We start from the raw sequence: 15,765 nt of genomic DNA on the forward strand, positions 1-15,765 counted from the left end.
GTTTCATGGCCGTATGTTTGCAGAAGAAGGGTTGATTTATATGTCTGCTTGTGTGTTTACCATCTTCAGAAGATCTATCAATGGTGTGGATCCAAGTCTAACAAGTTTGAGCGCCTGAAGGCAACACAAGTGGCCAGAGGTATCCGTGACAACGAGAGAAACGCCCGCGCCAAACTGGAGGTGGTAGAAGAGGGAAGTGAACCATCCCAGTTTACTGACGTGAGTCTCACGTCTTTTGTTGTGTCTCATGACTGACAGAAAAAAAGAATAATCACAGCCATAATAATAATAATAATAATAATCCTAACAATAAAGGACTCAGAATATTTGATGTGAACTCAAGGTCAACTCACTAAATCTTTTCAGGGCTTTCAACCGCATCTCAACAGATGGAGTGTAGTTCAACAAATCAAGGTCCACTTAGCAAACTCATCCACCGAGGAAGACCATGGTATTTGTTTTATTTCTGAAAGTGGGACGTTCAGATGGATATCAAACTCATGCCTGTGTGTTAAGTACAGAGCTGAAATCAGGACAAGGTTAGCCTAGCTTAGCATAAAGACTGGAGGCAGGGGGAAATGAAATAAACCTATCAATATCTCTTAGGCTCACTGAACATGTCTGTATCACAGAAATCACACAATGCTCCTGGCTGTTAATTGATCCATACATTTCTGTGAGTGTACAGCGTGTTAACTGGTGAGCTTTACAGATGTCTCTCTTTGGACAGAGGCAGGCCAGCTGTTATACTAAACTAGGCTAACCACATCCTGATGACAGCTAATCTTCTCATGAGTGTTGAATTATTCCTTTAAAAGCCTGCAGTAATCCATTTTACCAAGGAAAGGCAGGTGACAGCTGACCTAGTTACTGAATATTTACCATGATTATTATATTATGCTGCTGATTGAAATGGATGCTGTTGTGTTGTTCTGTTTAGTTGTGGTTTAACTCGTTAGCCTGAATTACTGACTTGTAATATCTTTCAGGTCCTTGGAGTGAAGCCAGAGCTGTCAGAGGGAGGTGATGATGACGATACCGAGGCAGACGTGTACAACAGGAAGATGGCTAAACTCTACATGGTACAGGATTCACACGTACACAATACCAGTAATTCAATTCAACTTGTGTCGGACTTAAAATGAAACTCAAACAGAAACAAGAGAAACTGGACACTCGTTGAACAGGAAGGACTTAACAGGAAGTGATAATTAGATAAATACCATAATTACCGGTATACTTGTGAGGGAAGATTTATTGATTCATCCTATCACATCAAAAGAGGCTCTGAGGGATCTTATCTCATGCATTTTATCACACGGGGTGCTGTTCTGCATATGTCGATATCTAGAATCAGCTCAACACACCGACTCTCTCTCTTCTTCACTGTCTCCTCCTGGCGAGGCGGCCGTCTGGCTGGCCGAGGAGCCGCACCGCCGCACGCCGGTCGCAGCGCGCCAGAGGACGGGTAGACATGTTGTCTTGGTCCTCCGTTTGAAATGCAGTTTCGGGACGTTTTGGAGGTTCACCGTCCACCAGCACCGGCCGCTCTCTCCTCAGCTTCCAGCACCGACACCGCACCGAGCTGCTCTGAGATCCGTTTATTTCTCTGACGGGACTTTTCTCTGGTTTCCTATTGGGCTGAGAGTTGTGTGCTCCCCGTTGTTCAGACCTCCGGTGTCGCTGCTTTGTGTTCATTTATCTCCAGCAGGAGGAGACGGTAAAGTAGAGAGCGAGTGAGAGAGACAGTCAGTGTGTTGGGTTCATTCTGATGGTGGGATTTAGTGTAATTCACTGTGTTGATTTCACCCGTTCACCACACACACAAATACCATTATGAAAATAAACACCACACTAGGAAACTAAAACATGAAATGAAAACCCTTCATAACCCTCAGTTAGCTAATGCAACAAGTTGGGCTAGCTAACTATACCTAACTAAGTTAGCTAACTAACTAGAAAGACAAACTGACAGACAGATACACGGATTTATTGGTTTGCTGCTCAGACTCAAACGAGCAGCCTTTTGTATTCATTCTCTCTTTGTAGCAGGCGCCAGCTGATTAACCCTGACTAACCCTAACCCTAACCCTGACTAACCCTAACCCTAACCCGCCAGCTGATTAACGCTGACTAACCCTAACCCTAACCCTGACTAACCCTAACCCTAACCCGCCAGCTGATTAACGCTGACTAACCCTAACCCACCAGCTGATTAACCCTGACTAACCCTAACCCACCAGCTGATTAACCCTGACTAACCCTAACCCTAACCCTGACTAACCCTAACCCTAACCCGCCAGCTGATTAACGCTGACTAACCCTAACCCTAACCCGCCAGCTGATTAACGCTGACTAACCCTAACCCTAACCCGCCAGCTGATTAACCCTGACTAACCCTAACCCAGCTGATTATCCCTGACTAACCCTAACCCACCAGCTGATTAACCCTGACTAACCCTAACCCTAACCCTGACTAACCCTAACCCAGCAGCTGATTAACCCTGACTAACCCTAACCCTAACCCTGACTAACCCTAACCCACCAGCTGATTAACCCTGACTAACCCTAACCCAGCAGCTGATTAACCCTGACTAACCCTGACCCTAACCCTGACTAACCCTAACCCAGCAGCTGATTAACCCTGACTAACCCTAACCCTAACCCTGACTAACCCTAACCCACCAGCTGATTAACCCTGACTAACCCTAACCCTAACCCTCACTAACCCTAACCCAGCTGATTATCCCTGACTAACCCTAACCCTAACCCTGACTAACCCTAACCCACCAGCTGATTAACCCTGACTAACCCTAACCCTAACCCGCCAGCTGATTAACCCTGACTAACCCTAACCCTAACCCTGACTAACCCTAACCTTAACCCACCAGCTGATTAACCCTGACTAACCCTAACCCTAACCCTGACTAACCTTAACCCACCAGCTGATTAACCCTGACTAACCCTAACCTTAACCCACCAGCTGATTAACCCTGACTAACCCTAACCCTGACCCTGACTAACCCTAACCCACCAGCTGATTAACCCTGACTAACCCTAACCCTGACCCTGACTAACCCTAACCCACCAGCTGATTAACCCTGGCTAACCCTAATCCTAACCCTGACTAACCCTAACCCTGACCCTGACTAACCCTAACCCGCCAGCTGATTAACCCTGACTAACCCTAACCCTAACCCTGACTAACCCTAACCCTGACCCTGACTAACCCTAACCCACCAGCTGATTAACCCTGGCTAACCCTAACCCTAACCCTGACCCTGACTAACCCTAACCCGCCAGCTGATTATCCCCGACTAACCCTAACCCTAACCCGCCATCTGATTAGTGTGTTTGTATGTTACCAGGTATCTGATGCGTCAGGGTCCATGAAAGTGAGCGTTGTGAAGGAGGAGAACCCGTTCCTCCAGAGTGACCTGCTCTCAGAGGAATGCTTCATTCTGGATCACGGCAGAAACAAGATGATATTTGTATGGAAAGGTAATCAGACAGAGTTTCAGCATACAGTATGCGTTGAATGGAGTATTGTCTTTGTGACAAGTGCAGCAGGCTGTGTGGGTTTTTTCTCATTGAACTTCTCTGAAATAGGACATACTGCCAACCCCAGTGAAAGAAAGGAAGCCATGAAAACAGCTGAGGGCTTCATTAAACAGATGGGCTACCCGGCAAACACACAGGTTTATTTTCATGTTCACTTGTCTATTGTATTATTGTTATTTAAGAAGAGCTTTATTTTCAGGTTCTGGGGGGGAGGAACCTGAAAACTGATTTTATTCTTTCAATGAGCAAAATTAATGTTCCTAATGTACCAATGGAGCGTTGCTACTGATGGTCCTGCAGATCCAGGTGTTGCCAGAGGGAGGAGAGACTCCCATGTTCAAGCAGTTCTTCCTGGGCTGGAAGGACAGAGACCAGAGCGAGGGTTTTGGAAAGGTATTTGTCACTGAAAGGATTGCGAGGATCCAGCAGAGGGAGTTTGATGCCTCCAAGCTCCATGAGTCCCATCACATGGCAGCCCAGTACAACATGGTGGATGATGGGAGTGGAGACACACAGGTGACTGAATATACAGTATAAGTAGTCGACATGCTAATGTTGTGCTAATGCTAATGTTGTGTTGTTGCCATGGTTACATTTAATGATGTAGTAGTGAATAAATATCTGAGCAGCCATGACTTCCAGTCCATTTGGGGCATGAAACAAGCATTTCCTACTGCCCATTTCATAAAAAAGGTGTTGTCCATTAAGAGGTGACGGCGTAGTTACAGAGCCCACGCACAGAGCTGCTGCAGCTAACGTACACCTTTTCATAATGTAACTACAGGTATACCGGGTGTTTCTCCTATGAGCACATCTAGAGCCAGCGGAGATTGTTGAGACAAGTCGAAACAGAGGTTACCTAGATGTAACTGCAGTTTTAAGGCCGTACTCCGTCATTGTATTTATAATGATACATATATAATATATATATATATACATATATATATATTATAATGTTATCACGGTTACTGTGGGGAATATACTCAAACCACAATATAGCCTGATTGTGTACACTACATCCATCTGATGCGGTGGTGATATCAACGGGAGAAATCTGATACTGAACTATAAATCAAAACCCTTTATGTTATCAATTTTGCTGTAAATTTTGTATTTGGAGTTGGTGGAGACCAAACCAGAGCTAAAAGGAGAGCAAAACTTGAATTCATCAGGTGGACATGAACACGACTCCAATGGGATGATAATGTTGGTCTTTGCCTGCTGGATGTGCAAACAGGCAACTGTTTGCTAAGACAGCCAAAACAACGTTCTACGGTTTATGTCAGATTTTGTTTGTTTCTGTGAAATGCCTTACAAGTCAATATTTCCAATTAGTTCCAAACTATTTTCTTGGTAGTTTCCTGGAAAGAACTATGCAGAGATTCTTTGGATTGTGCTTGCAATTAATTGGAATAACATTATTGGCAGTGTACCAACTGAACGCTATTTCCCCAAACATTTGTACAAAGTTACACAATTCATTCCAGGAAATTACATTCCTGTAAAACAACATGTTATCAAAAGTTTTTAGAAAACAGCAGAAGATGAAACTGACAGAGAACACACATACAGTATAATTAAAGCTGCAAGCAGCAATGAACGGGTCCTCGCACCTTCATGCACGTCGGGGAAACTGGACGCCCGTTGACACAGCTGTGCATTTTCAGGAGGGCCACACGCGAGCGCAATCACTGCAGAACTTGTTGCCCGTTCTGAAATGTGTGCCTGTTTTCGTCAGTTTTCGACCATCCCTAGCCCCTCAAAAATGCGACTGCGCATCAGTGAAATACTGATCTCTACTAAAACAACAGGTTCCTCGCATCTGCTCGGGCCCTTATCAGCTTCTTTGGTGGGCCCTGGTGTCCATGGGGAGGGTGGGGAGTGGGCTTTTCCCTTGAACTATAACTTCATCTGTGATCATTATAATCACAATCTGGAGATTGTCTTGGGATTAAAAAGGGAAGACAGTATAGCCCAAGGAGAAAGAAATGATGCATCTTCCAGCAGTGAAATGTTGCCAGAATTCGTTATCATTATATCGTTATTATAATACATTCTCCTTACATGTGGTCCTTGAAGTAGAGCATTTTGTTTCCCTCCTTCAGATCTGGAGGGTGGAGAGCAGTGGCAGAGTTCCTGTCGACCCAAAGAGCTATGGTCAGTTCTACGGCGGGGACTGTTACATCATCCTGTACACTTATGGGAGGAGGCATGTCATCTACACCTGGTATGACACCGTTCAGTCACTCAGCTGACTTTGCATAAACCACAGAGTGTGATTTCCTCTATGATATGCTCTAATGCTCTGCACCAAGCTTCCTGATTTATCGTCCGTCACATCTGTGGTTTATTTCCGCTCTGTAGAGCTGAGGGGAGCTGCAGGCTTGGTGATGATTCTCTGTGGGTTTGTCACCAAGATGACACCTCTCACGTCACACATATTCCCTGGACTAACTGTTCAAGCTACAGTTGGTAACGTTGAGCAACTATGATAAAATAGTTATCCTCACCCTGGACACCCTGGACAGGTCTCCAGACTATCACAGGGCTGACACATAGAGACAGACAACCATTAACACTCACATTCACACCTACGGGACATTTAGAGTCAACAACCTAACCTGCATGTCTTTGGACTGCGGGAGGAAACCTGAGCACCCGGAGAAAACCCACACTAACCTGCATGTCTTTGAACTGTGGGAGGAAACCTGAGCACCTGGAGAAAACCCACACTAACACAGGGAGAACATGGTAACTCCACACAGAAGGTGTGATTTGTATTGTATTGATTAGCCGGATTCAACCCTGCGACCCTCTTGCTATAAGGCGACCAGTGCTAACCACTGCACCATCGTGCAGCCCGGATATAGTGACAAATATAAATATTATTTTTATCATATTTGATAAACATTACCAGCTGAAGCTTTAATATAAAAATATTGATGAGTTCAGCATTAAGGTTGACGCAGAATTGTTCCATGTCTCCTTCTGGCCTGTAGGCAAGGAGCCAGCTGCTCTCTGGATGAGCTAACAGCTTCGGCCTTCCTGACTGTCGAACTGGATCGATCACTGGGAGGACATGCAGTTCAGGTACAGCCAGTCTGACACCAACATGAACAGCACATGCAATGGATGCCTGAAACTGCTCCTGAATCTGTCTCTCTGCGACACACTCTCACATTCTCACCGAGGCATGGTCAGTGGTCTTAAGCTCTCACATTCATACCGAGGCGTGGTCAGTGGCCCTAAACTCTCACATTCTCACTAAGGCGTGGTCAGTGGTCCTAAACTCTCACATTCTCACTGAGGCATGGTCAGTGGCCCTAAACTCTCACATTCTCACCGAGGCGTGGTCAGTGGCCCTAAACTCTCACATTCTCACCGAGGCGTGGTCAGTGGCCCTAAACTCTCACATTCTCACTAAGGCGTGGTCAGTGGTCCTTAACTCTCACATTCTCACTAAGGCATGGTCAGTCATCCTAAACTCTCACATTCTCACGAGGCGTGGTCAGTGGTCCTAAACTCTCACATTCTCACCGAGGCGTGGTCAGTGGCCCTAAACTCTCACATTCTCACCAAGGCGTGGTCAGTGGTCCTAAACTCTCACATTCTCACCGAGGCATGTCAGTGGTCCTAAACTCTCACATTCTCACTAAGGCGTGGTCAGTGGTCCTAAACTCTCACATTCTCACTAAGGCGTGGTCAGTGGTCCTAAACTCTCACATTCTCACGAGGCGTGGTCAGTGGTCCTAAACTCTCACATTCTCACTAAGGCGTGGTCAGTTGTCCTAAACTCTCACATTCTCACTAAGGCGTGGTCAGTTGTCCTAAACTCTCACATTCTCACCGAAGCATGTCAGTGGCCCTAAACTCTCACATTCTCACCGAGGCGTGGTCAGTGGTCCTAAACTCTCACATTCTCACTAAGGCGTGGTCAGTTGTCCTAAACTCTCACATTCTCACGAGGCGTGGTCAGTGGTCCTAAACTCTCACATTCTCACCGAGGCGTGGTCAGTGGTCCTAAACTCTCACATTCTCACTAAGGCGTGGTCAGTTGTCCTAAACTCTCACATTCTCACCGAGGCGTGGTCAGTGGTCCTAAACTCTCACATTCTCACCGAGGCGTGGTCAGTGGCCCTAAACTCTCACATTCTCACCGAGGCGTGGTCAGTTGTCCTAAACTCTCACATTCTCACTAAGGCGTGGTCAGTGGTCCTAAACTCTCACATTCTCACTAAGGCGTGGTCAGTGGCCCTAAACTCTCACATTCTCACCGAGGCGTGGTCAGTGGTCCTAAACTCTCACATTCTCACCGAGGCGTGGTCAGGGGTCCTAAACTCTCACATTCTCACTAAGGCGTGGTCAGTGGTCCTAAACTCTCACATTCTCACTAAGGCGTGGTCAGTGGTCCTAAACTCTCACATTCTCACTAAGGCGTGGTCAGTGGTCCTAAACTCTCACATTCTCACCGAGGCATGTCAGTGGCCCTAAACTCTCACATTCTCACCGAGGCGTGGTCAGTGGTCCTAAACTCTCACATTCTCACCGAGGCATGTCAGTGGCCCTAAACTCTCACATTCTCACCGAGGCATGTCAGTGGCCCTAAACTCTCACATTCTCACCTAGGCGTGGTCAGTGGTCCTAAACTCTCACATTCTCACTAAGGCGTGGTCAGTTGTCCTAAACTCTCACATTCTCACTAAGCCGTGGTCAGTGGTCCTAAACTCTCACATTCTCACTAAGGCGTGGTCAGTTGTCCTAAACTCTCACATTCTCACTAAGCCGTGGTCAGTGGCCCTAAACTCTCACATTCTCACCGAGGCGTGGTCAGTGGTCCTAAACTCTCACATTCTCACTAAGCCGTGGTCAGTGGTCCTAAACTCTCACATTCTCACTAAGGCGTGGTCAGTGGTCCTAAACTCTCACATTCTCACTAAGGCGTGGTCAGTTGTCCTAAACTCTCACATTCTCACCGAGGCGTGGTCAGTGGTCCTAAACTCTCACATTCTCACCGAGGCGTGGTCAGTGGTCCTAAACTCTCACATTCTCACTAAGGCGTGGTCAGTGGTCCTAAACTCTCACATTCTCACGAGGCGTGGTCAGTGCTCCTAAACTCTCACATTCTCACCGAGGCGTGGTCAGTGCTCCTAAACTCTCACATTCTCACCGAGGCGTGGTCAGTTGTCCTAAACTCTCACATTCTCACCGAGGCGTGGTCAGTGCTCCTAAACTCTCACATTCTCACCGAGGCGTGGTCAGTGCTCCTAAACTCTCACATTCTCACCGAGGCGTGGTCAGTGGTCCTAAACTCTCACATTCTCACTAAGGCGTGGTCAGTTGTCCTAAACTCTCACATTCTCACTAAGCCGTGGTCAGTGGTCCTAAACTCTCACATTCTCACTAAGGCGTGGTCAGTTGTCCTAAACTCTCACATTCTCACTAAGCCGTGGTCAGTGGTCCTAAACTCTCACATTCTCACCGAGGCGTGGTCAGTGGTCCTAAACTCTCACATTCTCACTAAGCCGTGGTCAGTGGTCCTAAACTCTCACATTCTCACGAGGCGTGGTCAGTGCTCCTAAACTCTCACATTCTCACCGAGGCGTGGTCAGTTGTCCTAAACTCTCACATTCTCACCGAGGCGTGGTCAGTGCTCCTAAACTCTCACATTCTCACCGAGGCATGTCAGTGGTCCTAAACTCTCACATTCTCACTAAGGCGTGGTCAGTGGTCCTAAACTCTCACATTCTCACCGAGGCGTGGTCAGTGGCCCTAAACTCTCACATTCTCACTAAGGCGTGGTCAGTGGCCCTAAACTCTCACATTCTCACTGAGGCATGGTCAGTGGCCCTAAACTCTCACATTCTCACCGAGGCGTGGTCAGTGGCCCTAAACTCTCACATTCTCACCGAGGCGTGGTCAGTGGCCCTAAACTCTCACATTCTCACTGAGGCATGGTCAGTGGCCCTAAACTCTCACATTCTCACCGAGGCGTGGTCAGGGGTCCTAAACTCTCACATTCTCACCGAGGCGTGGTCAGTGGTCCTAAACTCTCACATTCTCACCGAGGCGTGGTCAGTGGTCCTAAACTCTCACATTCTCACCGAGGCGTGGTCAGTGCTCCTAAACTCTCACATTCTCACCGAGGCATGTCAGTGGTCCTAAACTCTCACATTCTCACTAAGGCGTGGTCAGTGGTCCTAAACTCTCACATTCTCACCGAGGCGTGGTCAGTGGCCCTAAACTCTCACATTCTCACTAAGGCGTGGTCAGTGGCCCTAAACTCTCACATTCTCACTGAGGCATGGTCAGTGGCCCTAAACTCTCACATTCTCACCGAGGCGTGGTCAGTGGCCCTAAACTCTCACATTCTCACCGAGGCGTGGTCAGTGGCCCTAAACTCTCACATTCTCACTGAGGCATGGTCAGTGGCCCTAAACTCTCACATTCTCACCGAGGCGTGGTCAGTGGTCCTAAACTCTCACATTCTCACTAAGGCGTGGTCAGTTGTCCTAAACTCTCACATTCTCACTAAGGCGTGGTCAGTTGTCCTAAACTCTCACATTCTCACTAAGGCGTGGTCAGTGGCCCTAAACTCTCACATTCTCACCGAGGCGTGGTCAGTGGTCCTAAACTCTCACATTCTCACTAAGGCGTGGTCAGTGGTCCTAAACTCTCACATTCTCACTAAGGCGTGGTCAGTGGTCCTAAACTCTCACATTCTCACCGAGGCGTGGTCAGTGGTCCTAAACTCTCACATTCTCACCGAGGCGTGGTCAGTGGTCCTAAACTCTCACATTCTCACCGAGGCGTGGTCAGTGGTCCTAAACTCTCACATTCTCACTAAGGCGTGGTCAGTGGTCCTAAACTCTCACATTCTCACGAGGCGTGGTCAGTGCTCCTAAACTCTCACATTCTCACCGATGCGTGGTCAGTGGCCCTAAACTCTCACATTCTCACCGAGGCGTGGTCAGTGGTCCTAAACTCTCACATTCTCACCGAGGCGTGGTCAGTGGTCCTAAACTCTCACATTCTCACTAAGGCGTGGTCAGTGGTCCTAAACTCTCACATTCTCACTAAGGCGTGGTCAGTGGTCCTAAACTCTCACATTCTCACTAAGGCGTGGTCAGTGGTCCTAAACTCTCACATTCTCACCGAGGCATGTCAGTGGCCCTAAACTCTCACATTCTCACCGAGGCGTGGTCAGTGGCCCTAAACTCTCACATTCTCACTAAGGCGTGGTCAGTGGTCCTATACTCTCACATTCTCACCGAGGCATGTCAGTGGCCCTAAACTCTCACATTCTCACCTAGGCGTGGTCAGTGGTCCTAAACTCTCACATTCTCACTAAGGCGTGGTCAGTTGTCCTAAACTCTCACATTCTCACTAAGCCGTGGTCAGTGGTCCTAAACTCTCACATTCTCACTAAGGCGTGGTCAGTTGTCCTAAACTCTCACATTCTCACTAAGCCGTGGTCAGTGGCCCTAAACTCTCACATTCTCACCGAGGCGTGGTCAGTGGTCCTAAACTCTCACATTCTCACTAAGCCGTGGTCAGTGGTCCTAAACTCTCACATTCTCACTAAGGCGTGGTCAGTGGTCCTAAACTCTCACATTCTCACTAAGGCGTGGTCAGTTGTCCTAAACTCTCACATTCTCACCGAGGCGTGGTCAGTGGTCCTAAACTCTCACATTCTCACCGAGGCGTGGTCAGTGGTCCTAAACTCTCACATTCTCACTAAGGCGTGGTCAGTGGTCCTAAACTCTCACATTCTCACGAGGCGTGGTCAGTGCTCCTAAACTCTCACATTCTCACCGAGGCGTGGTCAGTGCTCCTAAACTCTCACATTCTCACCGAGGCGTGGTCAGTTGTCCTAAACTCTCACATTCTCACCGAGGCGTGGTCAGTGCTCCTAAACTCTCACATTCTCACCGAGGCGTGGTCAGTGCTCCTAAACTCTCACATTCTCACCGAGGCGTGGTCAGTGGTCCTAAACTCTCACATTCTCACTAAGGCGTGGTCAGTTGTCCTAAACTCTCACATTCTCACTAAGCCGTGGTCAGTGGTCCTAAACTCTCACATTCTCACTAAGGCGTGGTCAGTTGTCCTAAACTCTCACATTCTCACTAAGCCGTGGTCAGTGGTCCTAAACTCTCACATTCTCACCGAGGCGTGGTCAGTGGTCCTAAACTCTCACATTCTCACTAAGCCGTGGTCAGTGGTCCTAAACTCTCACATTCTCACGAGGCGTGGTCAGTGGCCCTAAACTCTCACATTCTCACCGAGGCGTGGTCAGTTGTCCTAAACTCTCACATTCTCACCGAGGCGTGGTCAGTGCTCCTAAACTCTCACATTCTCACCGAGGCATGTCAGTGGTCCTAAACTCTCACATTCTCACTAAGGCGTGGTCAGTGGTCCTAAACTCTCACATTCTCACCGAGGCGTGGTCAGTGGCCCTAAACTCTCACATTCTCACTAAGGCGTGGTCAGTGGCCCTAAACTCTCACATTCTCACTGAGGCATGGTCAGTGGCCCTAAACTCTCACATTCTCACCGAGGCGTGGTCAGTGGCCCTAAACTCTCACATTCTCACCGAGGCGTGGTCAGTGGCCCTAAACTCTCACATTCTCACTGAGGCATGGTCAGTGGCCCTAAACTCTCACATTCTCACCGAGGCGTGGTCAGGGGTCCTAAACTCTCACATTCTCACCGAGGCGTGGTCAGTGGTCCTAAACTCTCACATTCTCACCGAGGCGTGGTCAGTGGTCCTAAACTCTCACATTCTCACCGAGGCATGTCAGTGGCCCTAAACTCTCACATTCTCACCGAGGCGTGGTCAGTGGTCCTAAACTCTCACATTCTCACTAAGGCGTGGTCAGTTGTCCTAAACTCTCACATTCTCACTAAGGCGTGGTCAGTTGTCCTAAACTCTCACATTCTCACTAAGGCGTGGTCAGTGGCCCTAAACTCTCACATTCTCACCGAGGCGTGGTCAGTGGTCCTAAACTCTCACATTCTCACTAAGGCGTGGTCAGTGGTCCTAAACTCTCACATTCTCACTAAGGCGTGGTCAGTGGTCCTAAACTCTCACATTCTCACCGAGGCGTGGTCAGTGGTCCTAAACTCTCACATTCTCACCGAGGCGTGGTCAGTGGTCCTAAACTCTCACATTCTCACCGAGGCGTGGTCAGTGGTCCTAAACTCTCACATTCTCACCGAGGCGTGGTCAGTGGTCCTAAACTCTCACATTCTCACGAGGCGTGGTCAGTGCTCCTAAACTCTCACATTCTCACCGATGCGTGGTCAGTGGCCCTAAACTCTCACATTCTCACCGAGGCGTGGTCAGTGGTCCTAAACTCTCACATTCTCACCGAGGCGTGGTCAGTGGTCCTAAACTCTCACATTCTCACTAAGGCGTGGTCAGTTGTCCTAAACTCTCACATTCTCACTAAGCCGTGGTCAGTGGTCCTAAACTCTCACATTCTCACTAAGGCGTGGTCAGTGGTCCTAAACTCTCACATTCTCACCGAGGCGTGGTCAGTTGTCCTAAACTCTCACATTCTCACCGAGGCGTGGTCAGTGGTCCTAAACTCTCACATTCTCACTAAGCCGTGGTCAGTGGTCCTAAACTCTCACATTCTCACTAAGGCGTGGTCAGTGGTCCTAAACTCTCACATTCTCACTAAGGCGTGGTCAGTTGTCCTAAACTCTCACATTCTCACCGAGGCGTGGTCAGTGGTCCTAAACTCTCACATTCTCACCGAGGCATGTCAGTGGTCCTAAACTCTCACATTCTCACTAAGGCGTGGTCAGTTTTCCTAAACTCTCACATTCTCACGAGGCGTGGTCAGTGGTCCTAAACTCTCACATTCTCACTAAGGCGTGGTCAGTGGTCCTAAACTCTCATATTCTCACCGAGGCGTGGTCAGTGGTCCTAAACTCTCACATTCTCACTAAGGCGTGGTCAGTGGTCCTAAACTCTCACATTCTCACCGAGGCGTGGTCAGTGGCCCTAAACTCTCACATTCTCACTGAGGCGTGGTCAGTGGCCCTAAACTCTCACATTCTCACTGAGGCGTGGTCAGTGGCCCTAAACTCTCACATTCTCACCGAGGCGTGGTCAGTGGTCCTAAACTCTCACATTCTCACCGAGGCGTGGTCAGTGGTCCTAAACTCTCACATTCTCACTAAGGCGTGGTCAGTGGTCCTAAACTCTCACATTCTCACCGAGGCATGTCAGTGGCCCTAAACTCTCACATTCTCACCGAGGCGTGGTCAGTGGCCCTAAACTCTCACATTCTCACTAAGGCATGGTCAGTGGTCCTAAACTCTCACATTCTCACCGAGGCGTGGTCAGTGGTCCTAAACTCTCACATTCTCACTAAGGCGTGGTCAGTGGTCCTAAACTCTCACATTCTCACTAAGGCGTGGTCAGTGGTCCTAAACTCTCACATTCTCACGAGGCGTGGTCAGTTGTCCTAAACTCTCACATTCTCACCGAGGCGTGGTCAGTGGTCCTAAACTCTCACATTCTCACCAAGGCGTGGTCAGTGGTCCTAAACTCTCACATTCTTACTAAGGCGTGGTCAGTGGTCCTAAACTCTCACATTCTCACTAAGGCGTGGTCAGTGGTCCTAAACTCTCACATTCTCACGAGGCGTGGTCAGTTGTCCTAAACTCTCACATTCTCACCGAGGCGTGGTCAGTGGTCCTAAACTCTCACATTCTCACCGAGGCGTGGTCAGTGGTCCTAAACTCTCACATTCTCACCGAGGCGTGGTCAGTGGTCCTAAACTCTCACATTCTCACTAAGGCGTGGTCAGTGGTCCTAAACTCTCACATTCTCACCGAGGCGTGGTCAGTGGTCCTAAACTCTCACATTCTCACTAAGGCGTGGTCAGTGGTCCTAAACTCTCACATTCTCACCGAGGCATGTCAGTGGCCCTAAACTCTCACATTCTCACCGAGGCGTGGTCAGTGGTCCTAAACTCTCACATTCAAGAGGAGTAAACAGGAAGTTCTACAGACTGAGGGGGAACTCACTGACTGACATCCTGCATCATCAGGACCAACGTGGGGAAATTCTGGTGACTGACAGACGTTTATGCAGCACTTTTATGCTTCTGATGTGTATATTTATGTTCTTTGATTAATAAGTGATTAAGCATCATTAGCATTATTAGACTACAAATCAACCACGTTATGAATAACAATGACTAAAAGGTAGACAATCCTAACCTAGGAGACAGGACTGTACAAAAGCTCCTTTGCACGCTGCCAGATGACTAGTTGATGACTGGTCGACAGATGTCTCGTTTCAGTTGTTTGGTCCTCACCAGAGTTCGATAGACAACTTTCACACCTGCCCAAACGAACCGTACTAATCGGACCAATGGACCTGAGCTGTTTTAACCGAACCAAAGACGTTAGCTGTGAAAGCAGCCTTAGGTAGGGTTAGGAAAAGAATATGGTTGACGTTAACTTGACCAGCTAACCACTCATGTGACTAATGATATGAACGAGTCACGTGACTAATGACATGAACGAGTCACGTGACTAATGACATGAACGAGTCACGTGACTAATGACATGAACGAGTCACGTGACTAATGATATGAACGAGTCACGTGACTAATGACATGAACGAATCACGTGACTGTGTGAGTGTTGCCATCTCCCCCCTGCCCTAAGCAGACTACCACGCACTGACCACGCTGCTGTGTTTTATGCATTGGGAGTGAGAATGGGTTGCTCTCTGCCTAAATAAGTCAAACGGGGTTTGCAATGCTTCGTCACACTAGACGGTAAACCAGTAGGCGAAGTACATTTCTTAGTTTGTCACAACAAGCAGTTCTGGCATGGTTTGGGTTAATATGTTGATGAGCAGGCTTTAGAAGTGCTGCTAGGTGGATTGTGTTACCTTTGTTCAGAGCCAGGCGAGCCGTTTTCTCCTCTTTCCAGTCTTTATGCTAAGCTAAGCTAACCATCTCCCGGCTGGAGCTTCAAAGCTAATAAGTGTATTTCCCAAAAGGTCACAACAGTAACCAACCATGACAATACAAAGACACTGCTAAAAGTTTAACTTAATATTGAAAAAAAAGACTTCGAGGCTGTATAGAATTAGATTATTAAAGCAATATAAAGATAAAGGTTTTGGTATCACAGTGGCCAAGCTTTAAGAATATATTTTATATTTCATATAGCACT

The 15,765-nt window shown here is 48.0% G+C and overlaps 1 protein-coding gene across 1 annotated transcript in view; it reads left to right on the forward strand.

Annotated features, from left to right (window-relative positions):
- The window catches only part of scin (scinderin), a 32,709-nt gene that overhangs the window by 10,241 nt on the left and 6,703 nt on the right, over positions 1–15,765 (forward strand). Inside the window, exons 4-10 of the mRNA XM_037795887.1 lie at positions 70–219; positions 990–1,082; positions 3,369–3,501; positions 3,610–3,698; positions 3,862–4,077; positions 5,667–5,788; positions 6,561–6,651. Coding sequence (XP_037651815.1) covers positions 70–219; positions 990–1,082; positions 3,369–3,501; positions 3,610–3,698; positions 3,862–4,077; positions 5,667–5,788; positions 6,561–6,651 — 894 coding nt within the window. The remainder of the gene's footprint in view (positions 1–69; positions 220–989; positions 1,083–3,368; positions 3,502–3,609; positions 3,699–3,861; positions 4,078–5,666; positions 5,789–6,560; positions 6,652–15,765) is intronic.

The sequence above is a fragment of the Sebastes umbrosus genome, chromosome 15 (genome assembly GCF_015220745.1).
Source record: "Sebastes umbrosus isolate fSebUmb1 chromosome 15, fSebUmb1.pri, whole genome shotgun sequence".
In the NCBI taxonomy this organism is placed as follows: Eukaryota; Metazoa; Chordata; class Actinopteri; order Perciformes; family Sebastidae; genus Sebastes; species Sebastes umbrosus.